A 22,967-nucleotide genomic window follows, 5' to 3' on the forward strand; every position below is an offset into this window, starting at 1 on the left:
ATCTGAGTGTCTGAATATTAATATATGTTGCTTTAATTTCAATAACTGCAGTAGGCAGGACAGCGGAATACTTACACAGTCGTATTTGCTGTGGCACGCCCAGTGCCGTGTACTTGTGGAAGCTTCAAAAAAGCGGCACTGTGCTTCTCGATCGAATGCACACCGACAAGGTCGGGGCGGGTAAAATAGGGATATTCCATTCATTTGAATTACCTGCCAAAGTTTTGAACTATCTCCAAAAATCTTCCCAGTCTCAGCTAGAACAGCCAAACTAACCATGACAGCACAGACAATAAGGTGTCATAGGAGGTAAAATTGCTTGAAGTTTCACTTTAGTGTGCAACTTTGTGCTCCACCTCTGTTTTTTGGCAGGTACCCACTACCGAGTATGGGACTGGCTTTGTGTGCCAAGCTTATATTTGGCGTTCCTTGGTCGTAGAATCTTAAAATCAGGTGAATAACAGAGCTCACTTGCCCACTTGCCCCGACTAAAGCCGTCGACGTGCCAGGAATTGCAAAAAAGTCACCAACTGGTTCAGCTTTCTTCTGATGCTGTTCTCTTTAAATTGATATAATGTTATCAATGTAGATTAAATACAAATTATAACAATAGCACACATATGAATTACTCTCGCTACAGATTTCTATCATGTAGCTTATTTGCAAATTTCAGTTATTTAACAGTGCTTAGATATGGTTGGAAAGCTTGTGGAACTGAGGCACTTGATGCAAAATGCTCAAATATAAATATGCTGAATCCGCTGCTATTTATTTGGTACCATAAGATTTAACTTGGATTCGTTTGCGTTCATGATGGAAACGGAGACGACACAGCTATATAGCGAGGTCGTTGCATATGAGTCTGCCGTCCTTGTTGGCGATGTCAATGTCCAGATCCAGCTCAAACTTGACCTTCCGTTTGTCCTCGGTCTCTGCCAATCCGAAAATCTTAGCGCCTTTGAGCTCCATCTCGGAGCACGACCGCGTAAAATTCCCCGGCTTTCTCTTTGCAGTCTTGACAACGCCATTAATATTCTCGTAGTAATAGTTGAGGTCCATGACAGCATTGTGCCAGCGCCAGCTAGAATCCCGACACTCCGCTCGCAGCTGGCCATCCACAAACGAAATGTTCCTGCTGGAAAGGGAAAAATTTTCCTGCAGACACCATAAGGAAGGAAACAATGAAACTTAAGCATAAAGTTCAAGGTTTGCGAGACTTTGCGAGACTCCATGCCCAGACCTTCTGCAAAGTGACGACGTGCTGATCTTCATGGCCCCATCTGTCGATCCAGTGCTGGATGTTGTGCTCCAGAACAGAATTATTTGTCGCACCACTGAAGATTGGCCTCATATACACCACATCGGTGATCACCTGCTCTGGGTTGTCCGGGTTCACTCGGATCCTATAGCAGGTCCCCTGGCGCCATAGCGACAAACTATACCTGCCGTACGTCCGCTTCTGCCCTGTGAGAATTATCAAAGAAGCTCAACAAGTTTAGCATTTGCAAGCACCAGATTTCAAGCAGCTCAGCGGGACTTGGAATTCACCTGGGAGGATCTCATAATATCCGCCGTCAGCCTGCACCTGGTTGGTGATGAAGAGAACTGTCGCAGCCGCCCAGTCCACAACCGTGGCGCCGATTGAAATGACTTTGATGCTTGCAGCAGCCGCCGTAATGGTGGCTATGGCGCCAGTGGAGATGCCAAACACGCTCACCACCCCATTTGCGACCAGAGCAGCTGAGACACCGGAGAGTGCCCCTGCACTGACGATGATAGCAGCGAGTGCCCCGATTAGACCAGTGACAATGGTTGCAATGCTGAGGGCTGCTTCGTCGTGGCCAACCTTCACCAAGTAAGTGTCCGGAGTGTTATTGTGGATTGAGATGTAGGAGCCCATGATCGCTAGCACTACGGATCTAGAGTGACTCTGGATATTAGACAGACAAGAGATGCGTCGAGCTATGCACTACCAAAGAAAGTAACTTAGTTAGAGGTCCCCTTTGCCCTCCCTTCTTATTACAGAAGGAAACTTAGTGAGGCAGCCTGAGATTCCATGCCAAGGTAAGCAATGTGGCTGTATGAAAGATGTACCAGCCAATAAGTGATGACTGAAAAGCCCCATTCATCCTATTTGTCTTGAGGTGGGATTCTGTCAAGAAAAAAACCAAGGCCTAGTACCCTAATATAACAAAATTGTCACTGTGCAAATTATATTTTGGTGCAATTAGCTGCAATTTGTACACAGCTTTAAGGTACAAAAAATTTCAGGTTTATATATTCACCTTGGTTCAACTTCAAAATCTTATGCGTTTGAAGTGTTGAAGCTCTACTCTGAAAAGGTTGACAGTTTCAGTAAAGGTGACTGACATGGGCTTGGCGTGTCTGGGGCTCCAGTCAGATAGTGACAACTTTGGACATTTCAACCATGTTCAAAACGTGGACCACCATAGTAAGGTGAACTGGACTCCGGGAATTCAAAAAGCTATTGAAGCTAACTACTAAATTCCACCTGAGTAGATAATGTGATAGACGAGTATCGCACCAGTTCACTGTGTCATTGGTAAAATTTGTCCGAACACATTACCGTGTGCTTATTTACAAGAGACTTTATATACAACTGGACAGTAGTGATGATGAATGGGGCTTTTCAGTCATCAAATTTTTTTGGCTGCAACCCAATAGGTCATGAAGATTCATGATATAAAAGAAATAAGTTCAAGGCAGATTTTTACATGCCTTTGCTACTCCGTAGCAAGTTTCAAAGCTGTGCGCAATTTCCACACTGTGGCAACACCAGATTGTAGATCGATTGTGAAGGCCGCATCTCTAAGGCTGTAGTTCACCAGTTTGCAACAGCAAGCATATAGGATTACGTTAGACACATATATATTTATTAGCCTTAAAGTTTTGTTCTGCTAAGTATATGAATATATATAGAGCGCAGCGATGATGCACACTGATAGAACCATGAATGTTGAAATATCCCAAAATGGAGATAATATTTCACTTGTGCTGTAAAAACAATAAAATGGAGTTTTGCCCGTTCAGGAATATTCTATTTGGTATATTCAAGGAATGTTCAGGAATATTCTACTCCTGCCAAGGAATATCCACACTGTGCTTTGGGTTCTGGGTCACTCCCATGGCAAGGACGCAAGTTTTGGGGCCACCGGTGAATCGCGCTCAGCATTGTTTCAAGATTCATCAGATTCACATCCCCAATGTCCAGGTACGTGTCTGTCTTGTTTGCAACTTAGCTGTAAGTTTCGCCCAAAATCTAGGTTCATTGCAAGTTACCCGCGGTCGCATTGAAAACGCGATTAAGCATCATTCTGATCCGGGCTGTACGCAAAGGTCAAATTTAATTTTTTTGTATTTCTTTCTTTTTTTTTGGTTTTCTTCTTCCAGATTATGATTTTACCAGTGGAACTGTTTTCAGGTAATGCATTCCCAGTACAGTCGCCTCTCCCAGGAAACCCCACCTGTACGGTTGTGGACGAATGTGATACTTGCAGCCAATGTGATGTTAAGTCGGACTGCAAGTGCTATGTTTTTCGATGGATATTTCCTGACAATCGATCTGTGTATATGCAGAGCTTTCATGGCGCATATTGTGATCGGTACTGAAAACCGGCTTATCCTCTGGGGAGCAAAGGTACTCTGTGGCTTAATCAGTTGGCTAGAGCTCAAAGCTCCTCAGTAGCGTCACAGGTGAATAACTTGATTGCAAAAGGCCAGATTTGGAGACTTCTTACGCCCGCCTTCCTTCACGTCAACTTGATACACCTCCTGGTCAGTTGCACGCTAGCTAGAATGTTAATGGAGTCGGACTGTTTTGCAGTTGAACTGCTACTCTGTACACTCCCTGGGTCCACATTTGGAGTCACTGGGAGGATCCAAGAGGTTCTTGGTGGTGTTTGCTGTTGCCGCTGTTACTAGTAAGTCGAGACTTAACAACACAGAACCATCTCAAAATCGTTGTTGCAGCTTCTTGCCTGAGCTTCCTCATGTGTAAGTCACCAGCAGTTGGCGCTTCAGGAGCGATTTGTGGCCTGGTATTGATGAACTGACGCTGCTCACATGCATCTCACCCTCTGTGTGGTGCAGATTGGAGCCCTTGCTGTCTACTCCTTCAGGCACAGGAAATTGCTGAACAAGGCACAGGAAAATTTGGGTCGAATCTCACGCACCGTAGCTTTTAACATGGTACTCAGTTTCGTTTCCTCCTCCTGTTCTTCCTGAAGTCCGTGGTTGAACCAGGTTCTTGGTTTGATGTCACATGAAGTGGACAACTGGGGACATGTAAGCCTTTCTGTCTCAAAATTCTTTGTGTTTGATTGTTTTTGTTTTCCCTTCTGCAGCTGGGAGGTTTTGTAGGTGGTGCTTTTGTAAGCTGGTTGATAGGACCTGCATTGAGGGCTGTTTGTAAAGGTACTAAAGTTGTGCTCGAAGATCATCCTCCAGCCATTCAACTATGGCGGTGCTGGTTGCGTTGGTTGCCTCGTCTTTCACTACGTCGTCCTTCAAACAATAATCAATATTAGGCCTTGGTCGGTCCATGGTACGGCTCCAGCTTGCAGGCAACAGCATTTCAGCTTAGCGATATGGATTTTCCCGTGTACGTAAGACCATATGTTCATATTTGTCTAAGGTGTCTGTCGTTCGTTTTCCAGCTTGAGAGTCAGACTTGTATCTCGTGGGGGGTTTTAAACTCGGATCCTCACATTGACCAGTCGCTTTTTTTTCAAAATCGCCATTTTCTCTCAGAATGAGTTCTCGTTAACGTTGCCTCAACAAGCTTAACTGTTTAATCTCTGGCAAAACTTTTGGAACTCAAATCCGTTCACTGATGGGCATTCTTGTACCTGGTCTTGATGACACCAAGCGGCTTCTTGAAGTCGCAAAGTGTTCATCCTTGTCGAACGTGGCCACGAACTTCTTGTACATGGTGCTCTTCCGCACAATATACAAATATTCTCAAAGAACACTACTTATTCAAGATGAAATCCAGTAAATCACATAACAGGGGAAGACCTGGCACCTTGGTTCAATCAACAAAGTTCTTGCCAGTTCAATGAATAATGCAGAATCTAACAAGACCATTCTTGTCAGCAGGGCATTTGGTTTTGTTTTGTTAGAATGATTGGTTCATGAAATTACTATTATTATTATTACATTCATTTATTAATATGGTTTAGTTTTGATTTTCAAATATCCTTCACACAATCACTCTTTAAATTATATACTTATAATTAAATAATGTAATTTAGCTATGTGAGTGCTCGGGATATAGGAATAAGTATATTAATTGGGGTTTAGACCTATGCTTATGTACAAGAATGGATGGACTAAATTGTCCCAAATGAATAGTCTATATTCTATAATACTATAATTAGTGTATTATCTAGTTAGGGTAATACATGTATATACATACATGTATTTACAAACTTTACACCATCCTCCCCTCTGGAAGATGAAAAAAGGCGATGATAATAAGTTAGGTGGAATATCTAAAGCTTTTGTTAGGTGATTATAAACTATCACAAGAATCTAAAACTCCTAAAAAATCACTAACAAAGTTGCTAATAACCATGATTGAAATAAAATCTAAAGCCATGGCATAAACATTAGCCAACTACAAAACTTTAATGAACTAGTTGCGACTCCGTATATAACTCCCAAATGTTTAAACCAACCACACAACTATAATGTTGAACTAAGGAGGTTGGCTTCATTTAGTTCATTCTCCACATTTTCTTTATCCCCTCCTTGAAAGAAAAAAAGTTTTGAAACACTAACTCAATTTGGACTTGTTGTGCTCATCCTCACTCCACCATTTATATCCAGCCTCATTCCACTATCATTTGGCTTCATTACGTTAGGGCTAGATATTCTGTTCGGATTTACTATACTCGTCCTCACTCCACAATCTATATCATTCATTTTCATTCCACTACCATATGTACTCATCCTCACTCCATCGTCGGGGCCAAACTCCCATCTGTCTCCTCTACCCCCTCCTCTGAAGAAAAAAAAGTTTGAAGTGTTAAGGCAAAAAGGAAAAAATGAGAAAAATTGAGGAAAAACAATTATGGAAGAAAAAAAAAAGGATAAAGAAGCATCAAAAGAGGAATTTGCAACAATTGACAATGTAAAAATGGGAAAATTATAAGAACATGTGCTTAAAACTTGGAAAATAGAGGACTTCCTATCATAAAATACTTCGGCCACCATAATATAAGCAAATAATTTACACCACTCAAATTCCTCAACACATAACTCAATACTTGATACAGAAAAATCAATAACAACATTCACACTTTCAAGGGAATATATAAATTCCTCAGTAGCAATAGTAAAATAAAAGCTCTCAATGGCACTCACAAATAGGGACATGCACATGCATTCAACTTGAAACTCTAGCCAAAGTGACTCAACCCTTGGAACAGAGGAATATCAACACTAGAATTGATCAAAGACTCTACCAATGAAACAGAAGCAAGATTCTCAACTTCATGGATACTCAACATCTACATTAGTATGAAGAGGATAGAAAACACTCAACTCAACACTAGATTGAGAATGAGAATCATGAGAGTTACAAATGATTGACGTGCCAAGAAAAGAAAGCATTGTAAATGAAAAAGAAATATTATGAACATGAGAAGGTAGCTTAGGCTGAAAAATAAGAAAAGATTAGGAAAGAGCAGAAGGTGAAGAGAAAGAATCAAATGGTAAATTGAAATATTGACACTTACCCCTGAAATCTCCACTTCATCTCCAAAGCTATCTCCATAATAATCAAACTCATCATCACACTCTAAAATCCATTCAAGCTCATACACATCGTCTTCCCATAAATTTGATCCTTGAACATTCTTTAAGAATTGGACTGCATCATTCATAGCTTATCAATTAATATCACAATCACATTCCACATCAACAAGAGATGGTAGAACACCAAGAACAAGAAAAATTATGTAATCATATCCCATAAAAGTTGGAGACAACAACACATCAAAGATGGGCACATCACCAATATGATTACACTCCACAACACCAAAAGTTTGATCCAACAGACATACTCCTTGATCAATAACAGTGTAGCATAGTGAAAGAAGAGAATGCAATAAAGATCATAAGAAAGAGCAAATCTAAGCACAATGATAGCTAGAATTCTAAATCTTGCAAAATGCTAATACAAATCTAGATCTAAAAGAGAATGAAGAAATAAAAATAAAAAAAGCACAACCTTGAATACTAGAGCAAAGCATTGCCAAAAAGCTTTGCCCTTCAGAAACAAATTGCAATGCCTTTCAACTCCACTAATGTGAGTGTTTGGGATATAAAAATAGATATATTAATTGGGGTTTAAACCCCTGCTTATATACAAAAATGGATGGATTAGATTTATTCTCAAATGGACGATCCATATACTATAACACTATAATTAGTGTATTACTTAGCTAGGGTAATATATGTATATACATACATATATTTATAAACCTTATAGATATAATTAAATTACACATGCTGATATAGAGATCAACTTGTGTTTTTATTCAAGGCATGATGTGTTTGTAAAATAAGACAACCATGCTTGTGATTCATTATACCATCCAACTGTTCATTTGAACTAGAAGATATGAATATCAAGAGTGATTTCAATAAAACCATTCAATTATAAAATAATAAAATAATAAAAAATAAAAGTAATATTAAAATGCTAAAAAATAGACTTCAAATGTTTTTTTTGTTAATGACACAAGTAATAATTGTAGGTAAACCTATAGATGTAGGAGGCAAGGACAAGTTTCACTTGATTTTTATTGAGACATGAGCCAGAGCCTAGTCATATGGTCTATAGTTAAAAAAACTAGACATTTAAATTGAAAAGGAAAAACAAATCTATTAATAATTGATATATAACTTCTAAATAATAAAATATTAATATGTGTGAAATTAAATAGGTAAGCTTATAAAATTAAATAACAAATTTATGAATCTGAAACTACCAGAATACCCTTTTCAAAAATATGAACTCTACTAATATCTCTAACTGTAGCATGGGATTAGATTTGGATATATTGTCATCATGGATCTTTAGAACTTTAGGGGATAAATGGGGATAAAATAGCCATTAAGAATTCTTTCATCAAACAATTCCCTCTTTTTTCATTGGAGTAAATGGCATGGGTTCAATTCCTATTGATTAGTGGCTACTTAAAAATATAATATACTCTTGAATAAAATATATTTCTACCCTTAAATTTAAAATCATACGTATTGAGCATCCATGTGTACATCCTTCCTCTTGGTGGAGTATCCATAGACGAAGGTATCCACCGTAGGACTACAGTACGGGTGGATGACTAATTACTTTACATGAAATAGTTAATCTACACAATGGAAAGATTAGTAGATTCAGTGCGAAAATGGAGACGTTGGTTCCCTTAGGCTCAAGAAGGGTTGTTAAAATTGATAAATTTAGTGCAAAAATAAAAGTGTTGATTCCCTTAGGTATAATAGGGGTTGGTAGTCAATAGTCAATGAGGACATTGATATTTCTGAAGGGAGGGTGAGTGTAGTGAATAGAGGTTGTTAGGATTGGTAGATTCAGTGCGGAAATGGAACTGTTTAGTAGTCAATAATCAATGAGGACATTGACATTTCTGAAAGGGGGGGGGAGTGAGTGTAGCAGATAAAGGTTGTTAGGATTAGTACATTCAATGCGGAAATGAAGGTGTTGATTCCCTTAAGCTCAACAGAGGTTGTTAGTCAATAGTCAATGAGGACATTGACATCTCTGAGGGGAGAAGGGGTGAATAAGAGTTGTTAGTCAATAATTAATGAGGATATTGACATCTCTAATGGGGGGGGTGAGTGAGTGTAGAGCATATGATTATCGAATGAGATTTGAATAATAATTATTGGGGGTTCTTTTATCAAACTTGCCTCTTTTCCAATTGGATTAAGGGGAGAGAGATAAAAGTGTGCTACACTAACAATAATTTGTTTCTACTCAAGCATTATGATAATCAAAAGACTTTTCACAATTTGAATAATTTCTTTTTGTTGTGTTTTTACAAAGCATATGCTATTGCTAGCATTTCACAATGTGTATTCTCTTTTGTAACACTATCAATATTATTTAACATTATTTTCAGATCGTATTCATAACACTCTTGGTGTTGTTTCACATTTTTCATTAATTGTTTTTTTTAAGAAGGATTTTTTTCTCCAATTATAAAAGAATGCACTATTCCATCTTTATCTGTCCACCAGCTTTGACCTGGCAATTTGCAAACACCATTTTTTTTTTCATTAGCATAATTTTATTCATTTCCTCATTACTATTATAAATGGTAGGTACAATAAATGACACTCTAGTTGTAGCATTTTGTTTTCTAACTAGTTCATGCTTGCCAGCACAGTTTCACGCAAAATGTGCCAACCCATCAGCACATAATAGGTCCCCACTTCCTCCTCGTCCTCTAACATACAAAAGCTTCCCCACAATCACATTTTCTCCAAGCCAACCCTAGCTTCTGCTCACATCAGTTATCTCAGTTATCGTATAATAAACTAACGTCTTGCGGTGCAAAGTGGCATGTCTGTGTGTGTATGTATACTTAATTAGTTATTTAAAATTATTTTCGCTGATATCATAAGAATGGCATATTGTTGACCAACTCGTGGGCATCAACTATATATCCAGCCCTGCCAAGCATATCAACCATACACCAGTAGTGTTGCTTTGTGGGCTTCATATCAAAATCAAACATCAAACTCATGAAGTGACTCCTCCCAGTATAAACCATACCATCATGGCTACAAGCACTCAACACGGCCACAAAACACACCTCCTCTGGAGCGTTAGCCATCCCCAGCAAGCCAAACAACTCAAAAACTCTACAAAATTCCTCCCTGATACAATAACCACACAGGAGCGCGCTCCACGAGACACCATCTCTTTCTGGCTGTCTATCAAACAGCTTCTTCGCGTAATCTATGATCCCTCTAGACGCATAAGCTGCCACCATCGTGCTCCAGCTGAAAAGATCCCGGCAAGGCATCGCATCGAACAAAACCTTAGCTTCTTCCAGGCTCCTGTGTAGAGTCCACAGCATGGAGTTCCAAAGCACCAGATCTTTCTCGGGTACTCCACGAAACACTTCCTTTGCCTCGTCGATATACCCTCTCTGGGCATATCCCAGCATTAGCGAGTTCCAGGAAGCTATAGCTCTCTCGGGCATGGCGTCAAAGATCTGCTTGGCCTCCTCCAGGTGCCCACACCGAGCAAAAGCCTCGAGCATACACGTCCACGAGACTAAACCCCGCTGTGGCATTCGATCGAAGATCCTCTTGGTAGCAACCGTGAGCTCTCTCTCGGCATAAGCACGGAGCATGATGTTCCACGATACCATATTCCAGTACGGCATCCCTTCTTCAAACAGCTTTCTAGCCTCTTCGAATCGTCCAGCTTGAGAGTATGCCGAGAGCAAGGAGTTGAGAGTTACCAGGTTCTTCAGTGGCATCCTCTCGACGAACTCTTGAGCTTCCTGGACCCGGCCCTGCTTAGCGTAAGCCGATAGAATCGAGTTCCAAGTTACTAGATCCACCTGTGGCATTCCATCCAGTAAGTCCCTGGCTTGATGCAAATACCCGCTGCGAGCATATGCGCAAAGCATCGTTGTCGATACGTAGAAGTTCTTCTCTGGCATGTCATCGAACACCTGCTTGGCTTTCTCAAGGTCCCCACCCTGTGCATATAAAGCTAGCATCGAATTCCACGAGACTTGGTTCCTCTCCGGCATTCTCTGGAAGATCTCCACAGCCGACTCGGTTTCTCCCGCTTGAGAATAGGCACTGAGCATAGAAGTCCACGAGATAAGATCGTGCTGAGGCATCTCGTCGAAAACTCGCCTGGCATTTGTTACGTACCCTCTCTGGGCATATCCAAGTATCATCGAAGTCCAGGAAGAGATGCTGTGCTCGGGCATGTCCTGGAAAATCTGCTTTGCGTCAGTGAGATGCCCGTTCTGTGCGTAGCAGTAAAGCATCGAGTTCCACAGTACCATGTCTCTTTGTGGGACTCCATCAAATATCTGTTTCGCTTCCAGTATATGTCCGGCTCGGACCTGTGATGTTAGAACTGTTGTCCACTTGACTAACCGGTGTGAGTCCACCATTCTCTATAGAAGTTGTCGAGAAGAGAACAGGAACATACTCACGGTCAAGGAGGTTTTTGTCGGCAGTATGGTCATCGAAGCCGACTTCATCTTCGGCTTATATGCACGGTATCAAACTCTAGATCACTGTTCCACTAGCCCGCCTGCGGTTGAGAAGTCATGTCGTCAATTAAACTTACAGATCTCACCTTTATGGTGGTCTGACTCCTTCGAACTTGAAAACAGCGTTGTTCCTCCAAGAAGTTGTTTAGGAGAGTTTCATGGAAGAGCCACACTGCGTCTCCGTTCGGCTTGGTGACACCAAGAACTCCGATGTAAGTTCGTTTGATATGTGCATCGACCTGAAAGCAGGAAACAGATTAGCTTGGAAGTCGAAGCTGGATGCGACTTTACCAAAGATGGATCCGTCGATGTTTTCGGAAATCCAGCCAGGAGATCATCCACAGGCGGCTGGAAGTCTGCCAAGTTTGTTCTAGGTACTTTATGTTGTTTCTACTCAGTTCTAGCTTCTTCTGTTCCTCAGGCTATCAAGTTCTCGGGACTATAACGTACTTTGGAGTCGCTACAAATCTGGTTCTGTACTTGATGAAGTCGCTGAATCTCAGCAACGGTGCAGCAGCAAATGCAGCAACTAATTGGGTGGGAACTTCATATGCAACTGCTTTGATCGGGGCATTCATTGGAGACGCATACCTCGGAAGATACTGGGCTTCAGTGCTGTTCGTTGCCATTCACTTCCTGGTAAAGATACATGAAATCAGTCGTATGTAGAAAACGCGATAAGATCGTCGACTTACAGGGAACGCTGCTTCTCACGGTCCAATCCGCATTACCATCGTTCAGATCCTTGTGCAGCTCGGGCGACGTATCCAAATGTCCCCCAGCATCAGCCGGAAAAAGAACTTTCCTGTACACCGCCCTCTATATCTCGGCACTCGGAGCTGGAGGACACCAGCCATGCATGTTCGCATTGGGGGCCGATCAATTCGAGGATGGATATCCACCGGAAAGCCGGAACAAGAGCTCCTTCTTCAGCTACTTCCTCGTCGCATCTTTACTAGGCTCGCTCTTCGTGACCGTGATCTTGTCATACGTGGAAGTAAACCACAGCTATGCCATCGGCTACGGCATTTCCACTCTCGCTATCGGACTGGCAGGACTTACGTTCATAGCCGGTATCACGTCCTATAGGCACTTCAGGCCGGGAGGAAATCCGTTTCGTCGTGCCATTCAGGTTGTTGTAGCAGCTGTTAGAAAATGGGAAGTACCTGTACCGACGGACAGTTCCCTTTTGCACGAGGCCAGTTCCTCGGACACCGTTGGGAGGCGAATTTTCCACAGTAACCGCCTAAGGTAGACTAGCCTGTTTTCCACATATTGACGAGAGCTTCATGGAACAGCTTCCTTGACAAAGCGGCAACGCGAACGGAGCAGGACCATGGTGGTGAAGTCAGCCGATGGAAGCTGTGCACTGTAACTCAAGTCGAAGAGGTCAAGTGTATCGTCCTGATGGTGCCTCTCTGGATCAGCTCCTGTATATACCAGATGGTTGAAGCTCAGGTGACCACCACGTTTGTCGAGCAAGGCGCTTGCATGGATAACAAGTTTGGACTGCTGCACCTGTCACCGGCGTCGCTCTACACTTTCTACACTCTAGCAGTCATCGCCGCCACTGTTCTGTACGAGAAGCTTCTCGTCCCAAGTCTACGAAAGGTGACTGGAAACCAGAGAGGTATAACCATCCTCCAAAGAATGGGCATCGGAAATGTCATCCTGATAGTCGCTATGATGGTGGCTGCTGGAGTTGAAAGGAAACGGCTTCAGGTAGTACGAGAACACCACCTCGCCGCTGATGCCGTCTCGACTGTTCCCATGACAATCTTCTGGCAAGTGCCGCAATACGTCTTGTCTGGTTTAGCGGAGGTTTTCACGTACGTAGCTCAAACCGAGTTCTTCTACGACCAGGCCCCGGACGGCGTGAGAGGGATCGGGAGTGCGTTGTCAATGGCCAGTGTCGCTGTTGGCAACTACCTCAGCACACTCACAGTGACCGTTTTGAACGACGTCACGCAACAAGGAGAGTGGCTGCCGCGGAACTTAAACCAAGGCCGCCTCGATCTCTTCTTCTGGGTGATGGCAGGAATCTCGGTTCTAAACTTCGGTTACTTCCTGATCTGCGCTGTCACCTACAGATACATCAATGTTGAAAAATCAGCGGAATAGAATAGGAAAGCTCCAAAAAATAAAATTCCTCACGTACAAAACAGCAAAGTCGCGCCTGCCGCTGGAATGTCCCTACAGAAAAGGATGCGGCCAGAAAAACAAAGGCTGTCAGTAGAATGGTTGTTCACCTGCGATAGAAAATCGGTGACTGGTGCTCCAGAATTGAATTAAAAACGAGGCCTGCGCTGTCGTAAGTAACACGTTGCGGCGCAAACTCATGCAACAGCCTGCGAGAGTTGGTCCAGGAACGACTCAACAACTTCGGCAGCCTTACACGCCTCACAAACAGCGCCCTCGTACCTGTTGTTGTTGCCACGATGATAAATGTATAAGCAAAGGAGGAGGAGGAGGTTTGCAAGTTCTTCACTTACGTGGCTATTATAATGAAAGGTGCGTGACGAGAAATTATGACCCCGCAACCACTTAAGTTCCTGGCATTCACGCAACGTGCGCAGTAGACGTTCTCCAAGATCGCAGTAACTAGATCTGTTTGCAAGAGTATCATCGCTACGGTTAGAGTAATAGAACAAGGAAACCAAAACCAAAACGTCGTCGAAGAACTCTATCAGGAAGGGCTAATCCCGGGAAAGAAATACAAGAAGGAAAACATGAAAGAAGAACTCTCACGTACACTTATCGGGTCCAATGTAGAAGTAGTCCGTGTGGAGCGAATTGTTTCTAATGGCTTCCATCATGGGCCGCATGCCCGAGGGCTTAAAGGAGAGCACCTCTTGCTCGACACTGTAACGTTCCAACCACAAAAAATCCATCACAAACATTAAAGAGTCAAAAGGAGTTTCTCTCGCTCGAATCAATTCACAGCAACAGTAAAGCAAAAGAATCAGAGCTGCAAAGGAAAAGCTCCGCTTACTCACATCAATGTGTAGAAGCGCGATGGCCGATCGGCGGAGACATTGATCAGCGCGGCGCCTGTAAGAGGCTTATCTCCTGCGCAAAATCGCAAAGAAATCAAATGCGCAATCGCTCGCGCGATGGCGTCTGTCTACCTGAGACGGAGATGAATGGCAGCGCCCATTTCTCCCACAGCCGATGGAGCGTCGCCCGGTCTCCCATCCCCGAGACAGAGAGAACCCTGTAAACCCTAAATAAATTTTCTGCTAGAACCCTAAAATCTCCATCTGGCGCCAAGTCCCAGAATTTGAAATTTTTGGAATGGATTACGTTTGATGGCGCGAGAGAAGAGACCCACTTTTATTGGCAGCCCGCCAAAATCGTTTGTAGCCATCCCCTCCAATTGATTCCCTTTTATTTTTTCCTCTCTTTTCTTTCGTGGCTTTTGTGAGAACACGGGAAGTTCATCCATTACATGAAGGGGTGTCTCGCTTTTTTTTCTTTGTTGGTTTTGTGAGTAGGACCCAAACCAAACCAAAACACATCACAAGCATTTTCTTTTTCTTTATTTTTCATTTTTTATTCTCATATACTCATTTTCTTTTTTATTTTTTATACTGAATATTTTTTAGTTTTTTATTTCCTATATACTCAGAACAGGACACGAAACCGGCAAAGAGACGAGCGAATGAATTGAATCGATTCATCATTTCCTCGACCAATAACTTGTTCACATCTCTGATGCGGTGGAAGGGCTTTTGTCTTTAGAAAAAAGGATAAAAGTGGGGAAATTAGTGCTTTTCTTCCTAATAAAATACCTGGAATTGTTCTATTTCATGTGCTGGACAAACAATGTGGGTTGTGTGATTTTGTCAAGGCATGCAAATCTATGATCTCTCCACCACACCACTACACCACCACCACTATCCACCCCACCATTGTTTGGATTGAATTGGAGGCCCCCACAAAAGAGAGATGGCAAGCAAATCCTCTAAACTCTTATCCCATTTCACACTTTGTCACTCAGTTTTATTTATTTATAGTTTTAATTTTTAATTTTCTGGATCGAAGGAAAAGCATTGTTTGTCTTGTTCAACCCAGAGGAAAACTCGTCCCAATTTCCATTCAATGGCGAGGAAAAGGCCGGGGTGGGACGACAAATCCAACTGATATTTTTGTTCCCTTTAAAAACTCCAGTGGTAGAGTTTCCATATCGTCTAGCAATTATATCTTATATTCTAGTGTCCCATGGACAAAAAAATAAAGAACAGACTATCAATCAATCAAAACAAAAATAAAAAAAATTTGAAAATATTTATATAATTTGCATTTTATTAATAATAAATCGCCACACCCAAACACACACTGTTGCTTGCAGATCTCATGTTGGTGCCTGTTGCAACATAAGAATACAAACCAATCGTGCAATGTGCCAGGCCACCGCCCAATTAAACAAGCCCAATTAGCGCTAATAAACAAAACAATACTTAAACACGGCTAGAGGTAGAGTCAAACAAGACGATGCCTTGTTTTCTTTCCGCTATTTTTCCAATTTTTTTTCTTGAGATGGTCTCACATTATCAAAGTTTCGGCCTATGTACATTCTCCACTCGGGAAGACAAATTGCTCGCTCTTTCTCTACTCTTCTCTGCCGAGAAACGTCTTCTTCTTTTTTTTTTCTTTTCTTTCTATCCAATCCAAGCAAGCGCTGCTGCGTCTTCGTTTTTACACACCCATCCATCCATCCAATCCACAGTGTTGCTGCGTTGCGTAGCGACGACCAACTTTTTCCTGGGCGCATCTTTGCCCTCGTCTTCCTTGGCTGGATCCATCCATGACTACGACTCCATCCGAATCCCACCAGAGACGGTGAGCGATCCATCGATCCATCGCGCATCCCGATCACGATCACGAACGAAGACGATCGATCGATCGATCCATCGATCCATCGTCCGAGAGCATCGAGCGAGTCATGGGAAGAAGCCGCCAACCATTCCAGAGTGTATGTGTGTGTGTGTGTGTGTTCCCTTTCGAGTCTCGAGGAAGAAAAGTCCAAGTCCATCCATCCCTGTGTGATGCAACAAAACCTGTCGCGTCACTCGAGCCGATGCCTGTGGAGGATGCCCCGCCTTTCTTTTTCCCGCAGGAAAAAAATAAAGGCGAGAGAACTTGTATACTCTGTCCCTGTTCCCCACAAATCTCCACAAGCACCACCACCACCTCCAAGAATCGATCGACGACATTATGCCATGGACAAACTTTCCACTCCCCATCCTTCTTTTTTTTGCTTTTCCTGTGCCCGGATTCTTCTCCACCACCCTGCTTTGGCCGCCTTGTTGCTTTGTTGAGCTCTCACGCAACAACTACACTCAAAACTTACGTCCTCCTCCGCCTAAAACTTCGCAGCTACAAACCATGCCTGCCTTCCCCAAAAAGAAAATCCCTGCCTGCCTGTGCCAGAGCCACTGCTGCGTTTTCCATCCCTTGCAGACCTCCTGTGAGACGAGACCCCTGTGAGAACCTATCCCCCCTGCCTGCCTGCCTGCCTGACCAGCGTGACGGCCCCTCGTCACGACATATACACTTGGACGCTCGCGTTCTTGGAGTGTCTACACAGCGGGCAAGTGTCCAAGCGCGCCTCACACTCTTTGCACAGGCACAGATGCCTGCACGGGAGCAAAAGTATGCACACGTCGTTGGACCGGCATACTCTGCAAGTCCGCTTCTCCCGGAGCTCCTTGTTCTCCTTGTAAGTCCGTGCGTGATCGTCCGCGGCGTCGTCCGGGTGGGACGACTCCGCGTCGTCGGCGTCCGTGTCCCCGACCCCCTCCCTGCTCTGTTCGCGGCTCAGCGCCACCGCCTGCTGGAGATTGCTCCGGAGGCTCGCCACCATCATCTCCCCGTTCTTGGCCTTGTTCTGCCACAGCCGCGCCTCCACCGTCAATTGCTTCACTCGCTCCTCCAGCTCCATGTTCCTGCGGTTGATCTTCTCCATCTCTATGTCCTTCTCGCGAAGCCGCCGCGCTACGAATCGCTCCACCGAGTTCAGCAGCGCTCTGGATTGCTGCTGCTGTTTCTCCTCGATGGCTCTTCTCATTTGCTCTTCCTGCCAAGCGTAGCGATTGGTCCGTCAGTTTGAGACTCAAAGAACTAGGAAAATAAGACACAACTAACCTGAGCTCGCATCAACTGCTCGATCTCGTCTCTTTGCCGCTGCAGCTCAATCGCAATCTCCTCCACCAGCATCGACAGCCCCGTCGTGGAATTGAGCTCTAATTTCCCACAACCGGATGGTGCTGTGCTTGACAAGCGGTCGTCCGGGAAGGCCAGGCGGAGGCCTGTCGAGACTCCGGTATTGGGAGCGCCAGAGACAGGCATCGTGGACACGGACGGACGATGAAAGTCATGGACAATCTGTTGATGCTGCTGCTGCTGCTGCGATGGTGGGTGCTGCTGCTGCTGCTGCTGCTGATGCTGTAAATGGTGCTGATGCGCTGGAAGAAACTCCGATTGCCTGGGTCTCTTGTTGGAACCATTGATGCCACACACGAACTCGTCCGTGAATTGAGCACCACTTTGCTGGACTGGCGCTGATCCTGCAACTACACGCACACCCATCTCAGAGACGCGCAAAGCGAAACAATGCAAGAACACAACCTAAAAACATGCAAGGAAAGTAGCAAAACGATCGATCCCTGGAGACACTTACTTGAATTCATGTGTGCGATCTGGTTCACGACCCCGGGCGCGGCGCTCATGAGCTGGAATTGGACATCCTCGTGCGGCGTCCCCGACACGATGTAGGGGAATGGATTCTTGCTTCCATTCGCAGCGAAAACTTGCCTCGCCCTGTTCCACAAACATCAAGATGTAAATTCGCGCTCGCGGATTCGGGAGAGGAGATCACAAACCTCACGCGGAAATCGGCCACCGGGATCGTGGATGGATACTGCGCTTGGACAGCCATTCTTTTCTGCGGGATTCTGGCTTCCAGAGTCGCTGCGATCTTGATTCAATGCCGGGCACGAGATCTGGAAGCGGCATTGAGAACCATCGGCAAGGAGAGGAAATTATGCCTACCTAGGAGCTTTCTAGCCGCGGCCGCGAAGCGATTGCGAGCCCTGTTCTAAACCCTCGCCACCAATCAATCACAGGCCCGCCGATGGAATGCTTCTTTCCATCCACGCGTTCTTGCGGCCGATAGCAAACGCTGGAACAAGAATTCCCACAATCTTGATCGGCTCCCCTCTTGGAATGGCGAAATCTTGCGCGCTTTCAATCCCGCCGCGGCGCTCAAGAATCATGCAAGACTGCGCGTCCCCCCGGATTCGGCGTCGTCACAGCGCCACGATTTCAGTGCGCGGCGATCGATTCCAGGAAAAGAGAAGGAGACGATGGAATCGCTGCGCGCACCGTCAAGGCGCCGATAGAGGCGAGAGAGAGAGAGAGCCCTTTCTTTTTTTTCCTCTACTCTATAGCGCCTTCTTTCTCTTCTCTCTATTCGCCCCCACACATATAAGATTTCCTATTAAGCGCTTAAAACTTTGGCGGGTCCCTAAAGAAAAAAAAAAGATAGCCATTTTAACTTTGTAACTTAAGGACTTCCGCTAAACTTAACGCTTTCCAAACACCAGCTAAATCCGGTCACCCATACGCCGTATGGCCCCATTACTTGGCGTATGGAGTTGGGCCACTGGCACAAAGTCCGAGCGTACGACTGGTACGTTACGCGCTGATGTTATTGGGAGTGGTCCAAACGGCAAAGAGAGGGCGGCGCCTCCACGCATGGGGAAATGACCCCCGCATGCCGTCAATTTTATTTTCCTTCTTGCGGTTTTAACCGTACGCGCTAACCTACTGTAAAAATGCCCCCGATAATTAGGGCAACTACGACATTTTTTAAAGAGAGCTGCCTTTTTGTTTCCGAATTAGAGGTGGCGTATATTCCAGTTGGCCACGTGGCCACTGGCCTGGTGTGTGCATGAGGCTGTATTATTTTTCCATGCTTTTCTCATACATCTTCGCGGCGAAGTTGGTGTTTCAAGCCCAAATTAAGGAGCGGACTCGCCGATCTTTGATAAAATTAAAACAACGCGGGCGTGGCAAATTTAACCACGCCCCCACGCCGAGACAGCGAGAGAATATTTTTCTATCGATTTCTTTCTATTTCTTTTTCCGGAAATTTCCGAAATTTTTAATTCCCGGAAAAGTAAAATTTCTAGGTAGCTTTGACTGCGAGGGAGTCGCGTCGCCCAATCAGCGTCACTCTCACAAAGGGAGTGTGTGTGTTTGTGTGTGTGTGTGTGTGTGTGTGTGTGCGCATCATATTGATGTGTGGTGCCGGTGAATAGTTTTTGGGTAGAAAGCGTCGGGAGATTGCATCATCATTGGGGTTGTTGCAATGATTGCGACAAGCGCGTACGTTCGGGGCCGTACACGTGGCGCCAAGGCCGTGCCCTAGTACGGACGCGCGGGGGGTGGGAATATCCGTCCCATTCAAACACACGGTTCTTCTACTAAAGAGGGGGGCCACAGAGCACCCAGTGGGGAGGGAGCTCCAAGTTTCATTGTGAGTGTGAGCGAGCGTGAGTGAGAGATTGAGTGAAAGCTGCTGCTGCCCAAGAGCGCCTTTGTTTTCTTGCTGCGTTTGTCAAACCAATCAATCGAGCTGGGTCTGGGTCTAGGTCTGGACGAATGGACTTGTATGGCCAGAGAGAAAGGGAAAGAAAATTTGCAGCGGCCCTCTCGACAGGAAGGAAAGGGAGAGAAAAAAAAAAAAATGGGGCACTGGGTAAGAACTGGAATGGAGTGAATTGAATGGGCAGCGACACCACCACTAGTCGGCTGTGACATCACTTTAAAAGCAAAAAAACCACCAAGGCCCGGGTGGGGGAGGAGACGATCTCCCAGAAAACAAAGAGCGGAGGAAACCGTTTGGATTGCGAGGAATCTAACATTTATGAATGGCGACCATTGATGCTGGCTAGAGCTGAGATCCAAATTGAGAAAGGTGTGGTGCAGAGAAGACAGATTGTGTTGTGCTATATATATATATTTTTTAATTCCAGACTCCTATGTGGCAGCCAGCATCAGCACCACGTGTCTGCCACATGGGACTCAAACATTGTGAAAAAAGAGAAAATTCCAAAACCAGGCTGGTAGTGTCCAGCATTATTGAGCAGTGGATGCAGAATGGACTGAGTGGTGAGGTTCCATATTCCATGTTGGGTAGGGTCTGGGTGGGAGTGCAGCAGATTGTGCAATGCCAAAGCAATACATTGACAAGCAGGAATGGCATCCTACTCCTAATCCTAGGTAGAAACTTTCTGTGCCTTCGTGGACTCTCCTCTTGTTTACTTTTGGTTTTCTTTCTTGGTTCTTTGTTGGTGGGGTTTGAAGGAGTAGGTTGAAGGTCCTGCTGCTGCTGCTGCTGCTGCTCCTGTTTCTTCTGCTCCTGTTTTCAGCAACAGGGCAATCCAATCCACAACACAAACACAGAGGTCCCTCCACTGCAGTCCAAAGCTATTTACATTTACCATTCCATACCAAGAACATACAAGCAAAAGGCAAGAAAGGGATTGGATTGGGAGACTTGTTCCTTGTGAAAGGAACTATTCTCCTGTACCACTGCTTTAAATGCAGGGCAAAATCATTTGGCTCACATTTTAAGTGGAAAATCTGGACTGCTATACCTTGGGCTTGTAGTGGGCCAAAAAAGTAAATTGGATTCTGTAGGGTCCCATCTTCTTCCTGTCAAATGAGGCCAATTCCTTTCCATCTTTTCTTTATTTTTATTTTATTTTTCTTTTAATTTTTCAGTTTCCCTATACAAGCAACTGTCAAGAAGGATCCTCATGGATGAATGTGCTGCTATCCAGTTCCTGAAATCTCATAAATATAATAATGGAAAAGAAATTGTAAGCTTTTCCAAAAATGCATAAATCAGGCTGTCTGTCAACAGTTCGTACACAGAAGACAATGCCAGTGCTACACTTGTTCCCCTCACACCACTGTACTCTCCTGCTTTCAGATCCTGGCCTGGCTCTGGCCCCCCTCCTGGACTGACACACTCCTTTGAGAATAAATCATTGATGCTGCCCTACACTTGCTACTTTTGCTGACACTGCTGCTGTTGCTTCCTTGCACTGGGGGGTTCTGGAACCAAGAAATTTATACATATAGCTGTTTATCTAGAAAAAAGAAAAAAAGTCATTAGAAAACTCTAGAGTCTTGTTTGTAGCAGCTCAGGAAAATGCAAAACTTAAACTCTATAAATTAACTGTTGGTGGTGCTGCTATTGCTGTTGTTCATGCCAGAGGCATGAGCAAAGCAAGCAGCATGCCCTGCATTATCACATCCACCACCAACTTCAAACATATAGTGGGATCACCCTCAATCTGTGGCATATCTTTGGGTCCAAGATACATAAGAGTCATGTGTAAGTATTGGCACGGCACACAACTTTCTCTGCTTTTGCTGGCTAGAGTGTGTGTGTGGGTGTGTGCGCTTGTGTGTGTTGGTGTGTGTAGGTTGATGCTTTTTTTGAGTATTAGGTAGCTTTGCACTTTCTTTGTGGCTTGCATTATAGAAAATTTTGATTCCTGTCTTAGTGCTTGCTGCTGCCTGTAAGACTTTGTGTGTGTGTGATGTGTGTGGGTGTGGTGTGTGTGATTATTATTCTCGTGTACTACCACTTTATTTGCATATTCATTCATCCATTCATATATTGTATACAAGGTCTTGCAGCGCCCCCATGGTCCTATGCTTCCAACTTATGTATAGAATATCACTAAGGAAGTGTTGGTGGTATCTGTCCAATTTATTTTTGCCCCCAAAGTGATCTTGACAATGCTGGTGGTGTGCTAGGAGCTACTAAACTATAATCCTCTAACTGAGGAAAATGAATGGATTCATGCTCTTGTTGTGACACTGGAGGTCTTCATTTGCCTTCTTTTTCTTTCCTCCCCCTTTGTGATTCTTGATCCTAGTTAAAGCAACCTCAACTTGTGTGATTGACAGCAACTTCATTGTCTAGACAAGTTGGGTGGGATTTTGTGTCGCTTCTCTATTGCTTGGATCGAAATCCCAGTAATTAAGTTAAGTGGATCCAATCCTGACTAGCCAGCCGGGACCAGCAAGCCAAAGCAGCACCAGCAACATCTTCGTGAAAACAACAACAGCACACGAAGAAATGTCATGGGAAGTTTGCTGGCGATTTCCTCCTCACGTATAAGCTCACAGTTGCAGACCGTGACCCGGAATAATAAATAATAATAAATAAAAAAGCGAGAAAAAAAGGTTGTGGGAAAAAGAAATCCTTGAATGTGTCCGCAACTTAGTGGAGAACTCCTTCACATGTTGCAATCGAGGGCGAATTGAACATTGATCTAAGCAAGTTGCTTCGTGCATCTCTCTTTCAGAAACATTAGAGTAAAAGAGAGGCCCGAGTCCACGTCTGGAATCCCTGGGTTCTTTCGGTCCGACACATCGCTCACATCCAAAGTAGCTAGATAGGAGAACTCATTGAATGCATACGAGAACTTCCCATGTCCCCCTATTATAAATTTTCTTCCTTTTTTATTAAAAAGGGCAAAAGAAAACAGTAAGAAAACAAAAACAAATCCTTGTAGTACTTCGCTATCAATTCTTATTGAGGCGTGGTTTGGTTCCGTAGCACACAACAATCTGCCACCTACA

At 44.1% G+C, this 22,967-nt stretch overlaps 6 protein-coding genes across 8 annotated transcripts; 2 read left to right on the plus strand and 4 right to left on the minus strand.

The window, feature by feature from the left end:
- Positions 1-598: 598 nt before the first annotated feature.
- On the minus strand, positions 599-2,132 carry LOC9663357. Its single transcript, XM_024667146.1, has 3 exons — positions 1,549-2,132; positions 1,241-1,464; positions 599-1,155 (listed from the first exon to the last, which is right to left on the minus strand). Exons 1-3 carry the CDS (start codon positions 1,898-1,900, stop codon positions 835-837), a joined length of 897 nt encoding a protein of 298 aa, XP_024522914.1. The 5' UTR covers positions 1,901-2,132; the 3' UTR covers positions 599-834.
- Positions 2,133-3,156: 1,024 nt separating this feature from the next.
- Positions 3,157-4,735, plus strand: LOC9663372 (RHOMBOID-like protein 10, chloroplastic). Its single transcript, XM_024667153.1, has 11 exons — positions 3,157-3,232; positions 3,285-3,357; positions 3,443-3,528; positions 3,598-3,658; positions 3,715-3,795; positions 3,845-3,941; positions 3,991-4,058; positions 4,111-4,209; positions 4,264-4,305; positions 4,365-4,621; positions 4,677-4,735. The coding sequence occupies exons 3-10, from the start codon at positions 3,446-3,448 to the stop codon at positions 4,545-4,547; spliced, it is 714 nt and encodes a 237-aa protein (XP_024522921.1). The 5' UTR covers positions 3,157-3,232; positions 3,285-3,357; positions 3,443-3,445; the 3' UTR covers positions 4,548-4,621; positions 4,677-4,735.
- Positions 4,736-9,333: 4,598 nt separating this feature from the next.
- Positions 9,334-11,219, minus strand: LOC112343538 (pentatricopeptide repeat-containing protein At4g02750-like). Of its 2 annotated transcripts, none has more exons than XM_024667160.1 (2): positions 11,082-11,219; positions 9,334-11,018 (listed from the first exon to the last, which is right to left on the minus strand). In XM_024667160.1, the coding sequence occupies exons 1-2, from the start codon at positions 11,193-11,195 to the stop codon at positions 9,669-9,671; spliced, it is 1,464 nt and encodes a 487-aa protein (XP_024522928.1). In that variant the 5' UTR covers positions 11,196-11,219; the 3' UTR covers positions 9,334-9,668. The 2 variants fall into 2 exon arrangements, with proteins under 2 accessions (XP_024522928.1, XP_024522929.1); XM_024667161.1 differs by having other exon boundaries at positions 9,334-10,872; positions 10,948-11,219.
- Positions 11,220-11,449: 230 nt separating this feature from the next.
- LOC9663358 (protein NRT1/ PTR FAMILY 8.2) lies at positions 11,450-13,466 on the plus strand. Its single transcript, XM_024667159.1, has 5 exons — positions 11,450-11,509; positions 11,554-11,671; positions 11,719-11,936; positions 11,995-12,548; positions 12,596-13,466. The coding sequence occupies exons 1-5, from the start codon at positions 11,456-11,458 to the stop codon at positions 13,416-13,418; spliced, it is 1,767 nt and encodes a 588-aa protein (XP_024522927.1). The 5' UTR covers positions 11,450-11,455; the 3' UTR covers positions 13,419-13,466.
- A 93-nt stretch (positions 13,467-13,559) lies between these two features.
- LOC9663359 lies at positions 13,560-14,527 on the minus strand. Its single transcript, XM_002993484.2, has 5 exons — positions 14,426-14,527; positions 14,294-14,366; positions 14,050-14,159; positions 13,790-13,904; positions 13,560-13,718 (listed from the first exon to the last, which is right to left on the minus strand). Exons 1-5 carry the CDS (start codon positions 14,490-14,492, stop codon positions 13,634-13,636), a joined length of 450 nt encoding a protein of 149 aa, XP_002993530.1. The 5' UTR covers positions 14,493-14,527; the 3' UTR covers positions 13,560-13,633.
- A 1,057-nt stretch (positions 14,528-15,584) lies between these two features.
- On the minus strand, positions 15,585-18,749 carry LOC9663373 (probable BOI-related E3 ubiquitin-protein ligase 3). 2 transcript variants are annotated; one of them, XM_024667170.1, is made up of 5 exons: positions 18,351-18,749; positions 18,182-18,301; positions 17,980-18,119; positions 17,445-17,872; positions 15,585-17,376 (listed from the first exon to the last, which is right to left on the minus strand). In XM_024667170.1, exons 2-5 carry the CDS (start codon positions 18,235-18,237, stop codon positions 16,840-16,842), a joined length of 1,161 nt encoding a protein of 386 aa, XP_024522938.1. In that variant the 5' UTR covers positions 18,238-18,301; positions 18,351-18,749; the 3' UTR covers positions 15,585-16,839. The 2 variants fall into 2 exon arrangements, with proteins under 2 accessions (XP_024522938.1, XP_024522939.1); XM_024667171.1 differs by lacking the exon at positions 18,351-18,749 and having other exon boundaries at positions 18,182-18,343.
- Positions 18,750-22,967: the final 4,218 nt, after the last annotated feature.

This window comes from Selaginella moellendorffii, unplaced genomic scaffold (genome assembly GCF_000143415.4).
Source record: "Selaginella moellendorffii unplaced genomic scaffold, v1.0 SELMOscaffold_161, whole genome shotgun sequence".
NCBI lineage: Eukaryota > Viridiplantae > Streptophyta > Lycopodiopsida > Selaginellales > Selaginellaceae > Selaginella > Selaginella moellendorffii.

Bases quoted from the DNA above. Each gene is read 5' to 3' on its own strand.
- LOC9663357 (XM_024667146.1), bottom strand. From the start codon at position 1,900: ATGGGCTCCTACATCTCAATCCACAATAACACTCCGGACACTTACTTG. The intron at 1,465-1,548 runs GTGAATTCCAAG...TAATTCTCACAG, and splicing joins ATATTATGAGATCCTCCCAG to GGCAGAAGCGGACGTACGGC. The intron at 1,156-1,240 runs GTCTGGGCATGG...TGGTGTCTGCAG, and splicing joins ACGTCGTCACTTTGCAGAAG to GAAAATTTTTCCCTTTCCAG.
- LOC9663372 (XM_024667153.1), top strand. From the start codon at position 3,446: ATGCATTCCCAGTACAGTCGCCTCTCCCAGGAAACCCCACCTGTACGG. The intron at 4,210-4,263 runs GTACTCAGTTTC...TGGTTGAACCAG, and splicing joins GCACCGTAGCTTTTAACATG to GTTCTTGGTTTGATGTCACA. The intron at 4,306-4,364 runs GTAAGCCTTTCT...TCCCTTCTGCAG, and splicing joins AAGTGGACAACTGGGGACAT to CTGGGAGGTTTTGTAGGTGG.
- LOC112343538 (XM_024667160.1), bottom strand. From the start codon at position 11,195: ATGGTGGACTCACACCGGTTAGTCAAGTGGACAACAGTTCTAACATCA. The intron at 11,019-11,081 runs GTACTGTGGAAC...GACGCAAAGCAG, and splicing joins GAGTCCCACAAAGAGACATG to ATTTTCCAGGACATGCCCGA.
- LOC9663358 (XM_024667159.1), top strand. From the start codon at position 11,456: ATGGAAGAGCCACACTGCGTCTCCGTTCGGCTTGGTGACACCAAGAAC. The intron at 11,672-11,718 runs GTACTTTATGTT...TCTGTTCCTCAG, and splicing joins GTCTGCCAAGTTTGTTCTAG to GCTATCAAGTTCTCGGGACT. The intron at 11,937-11,994 runs GTAAAGATACAT...GTCGACTTACAG, and splicing joins TCGTTGCCATTCACTTCCTG to GGAACGCTGCTTCTCACGGT.
- LOC9663359 (XM_002993484.2), bottom strand. From the start codon at position 14,492: ATGGGAGACCGGGCGACGCTCCATCGGCTGTGGGAGAAATGGGCGCTG. The intron at 13,905-14,049 runs GTACGTGAGAGT...TCTTGCAAACAG, and splicing joins CTACATTGGACCCGATAAGT to ATCTAGTTACTGCGATCTTG. The intron at 13,719-13,789 runs GTAAGTGAAGAA...CAACAACAACAG, and splicing joins CCTTTCATTATAATAGCCAC to GTACGAGGGCGCTGTTTGTG.
- LOC9663373 (XM_024667170.1), bottom strand. From the start codon at position 18,237: ATGGCTGTCCAAGCGCAGTATCCATCCACGATCCCGGTGGCCGATTTC. The intron at 17,873-17,979 runs GTAAGTGTCTCC...GTGTGCGTGTAG, and splicing joins GATCGCACACATGAATTCAA to TTGCAGGATCAGCGCCAGTC. The intron at 17,377-17,444 runs GTTAGTTGTGTC...TACGCTTGGCAG, and splicing joins AGCAGTTGATGCGAGCTCAG to GAAGAGCAAATGAGAAGAGC.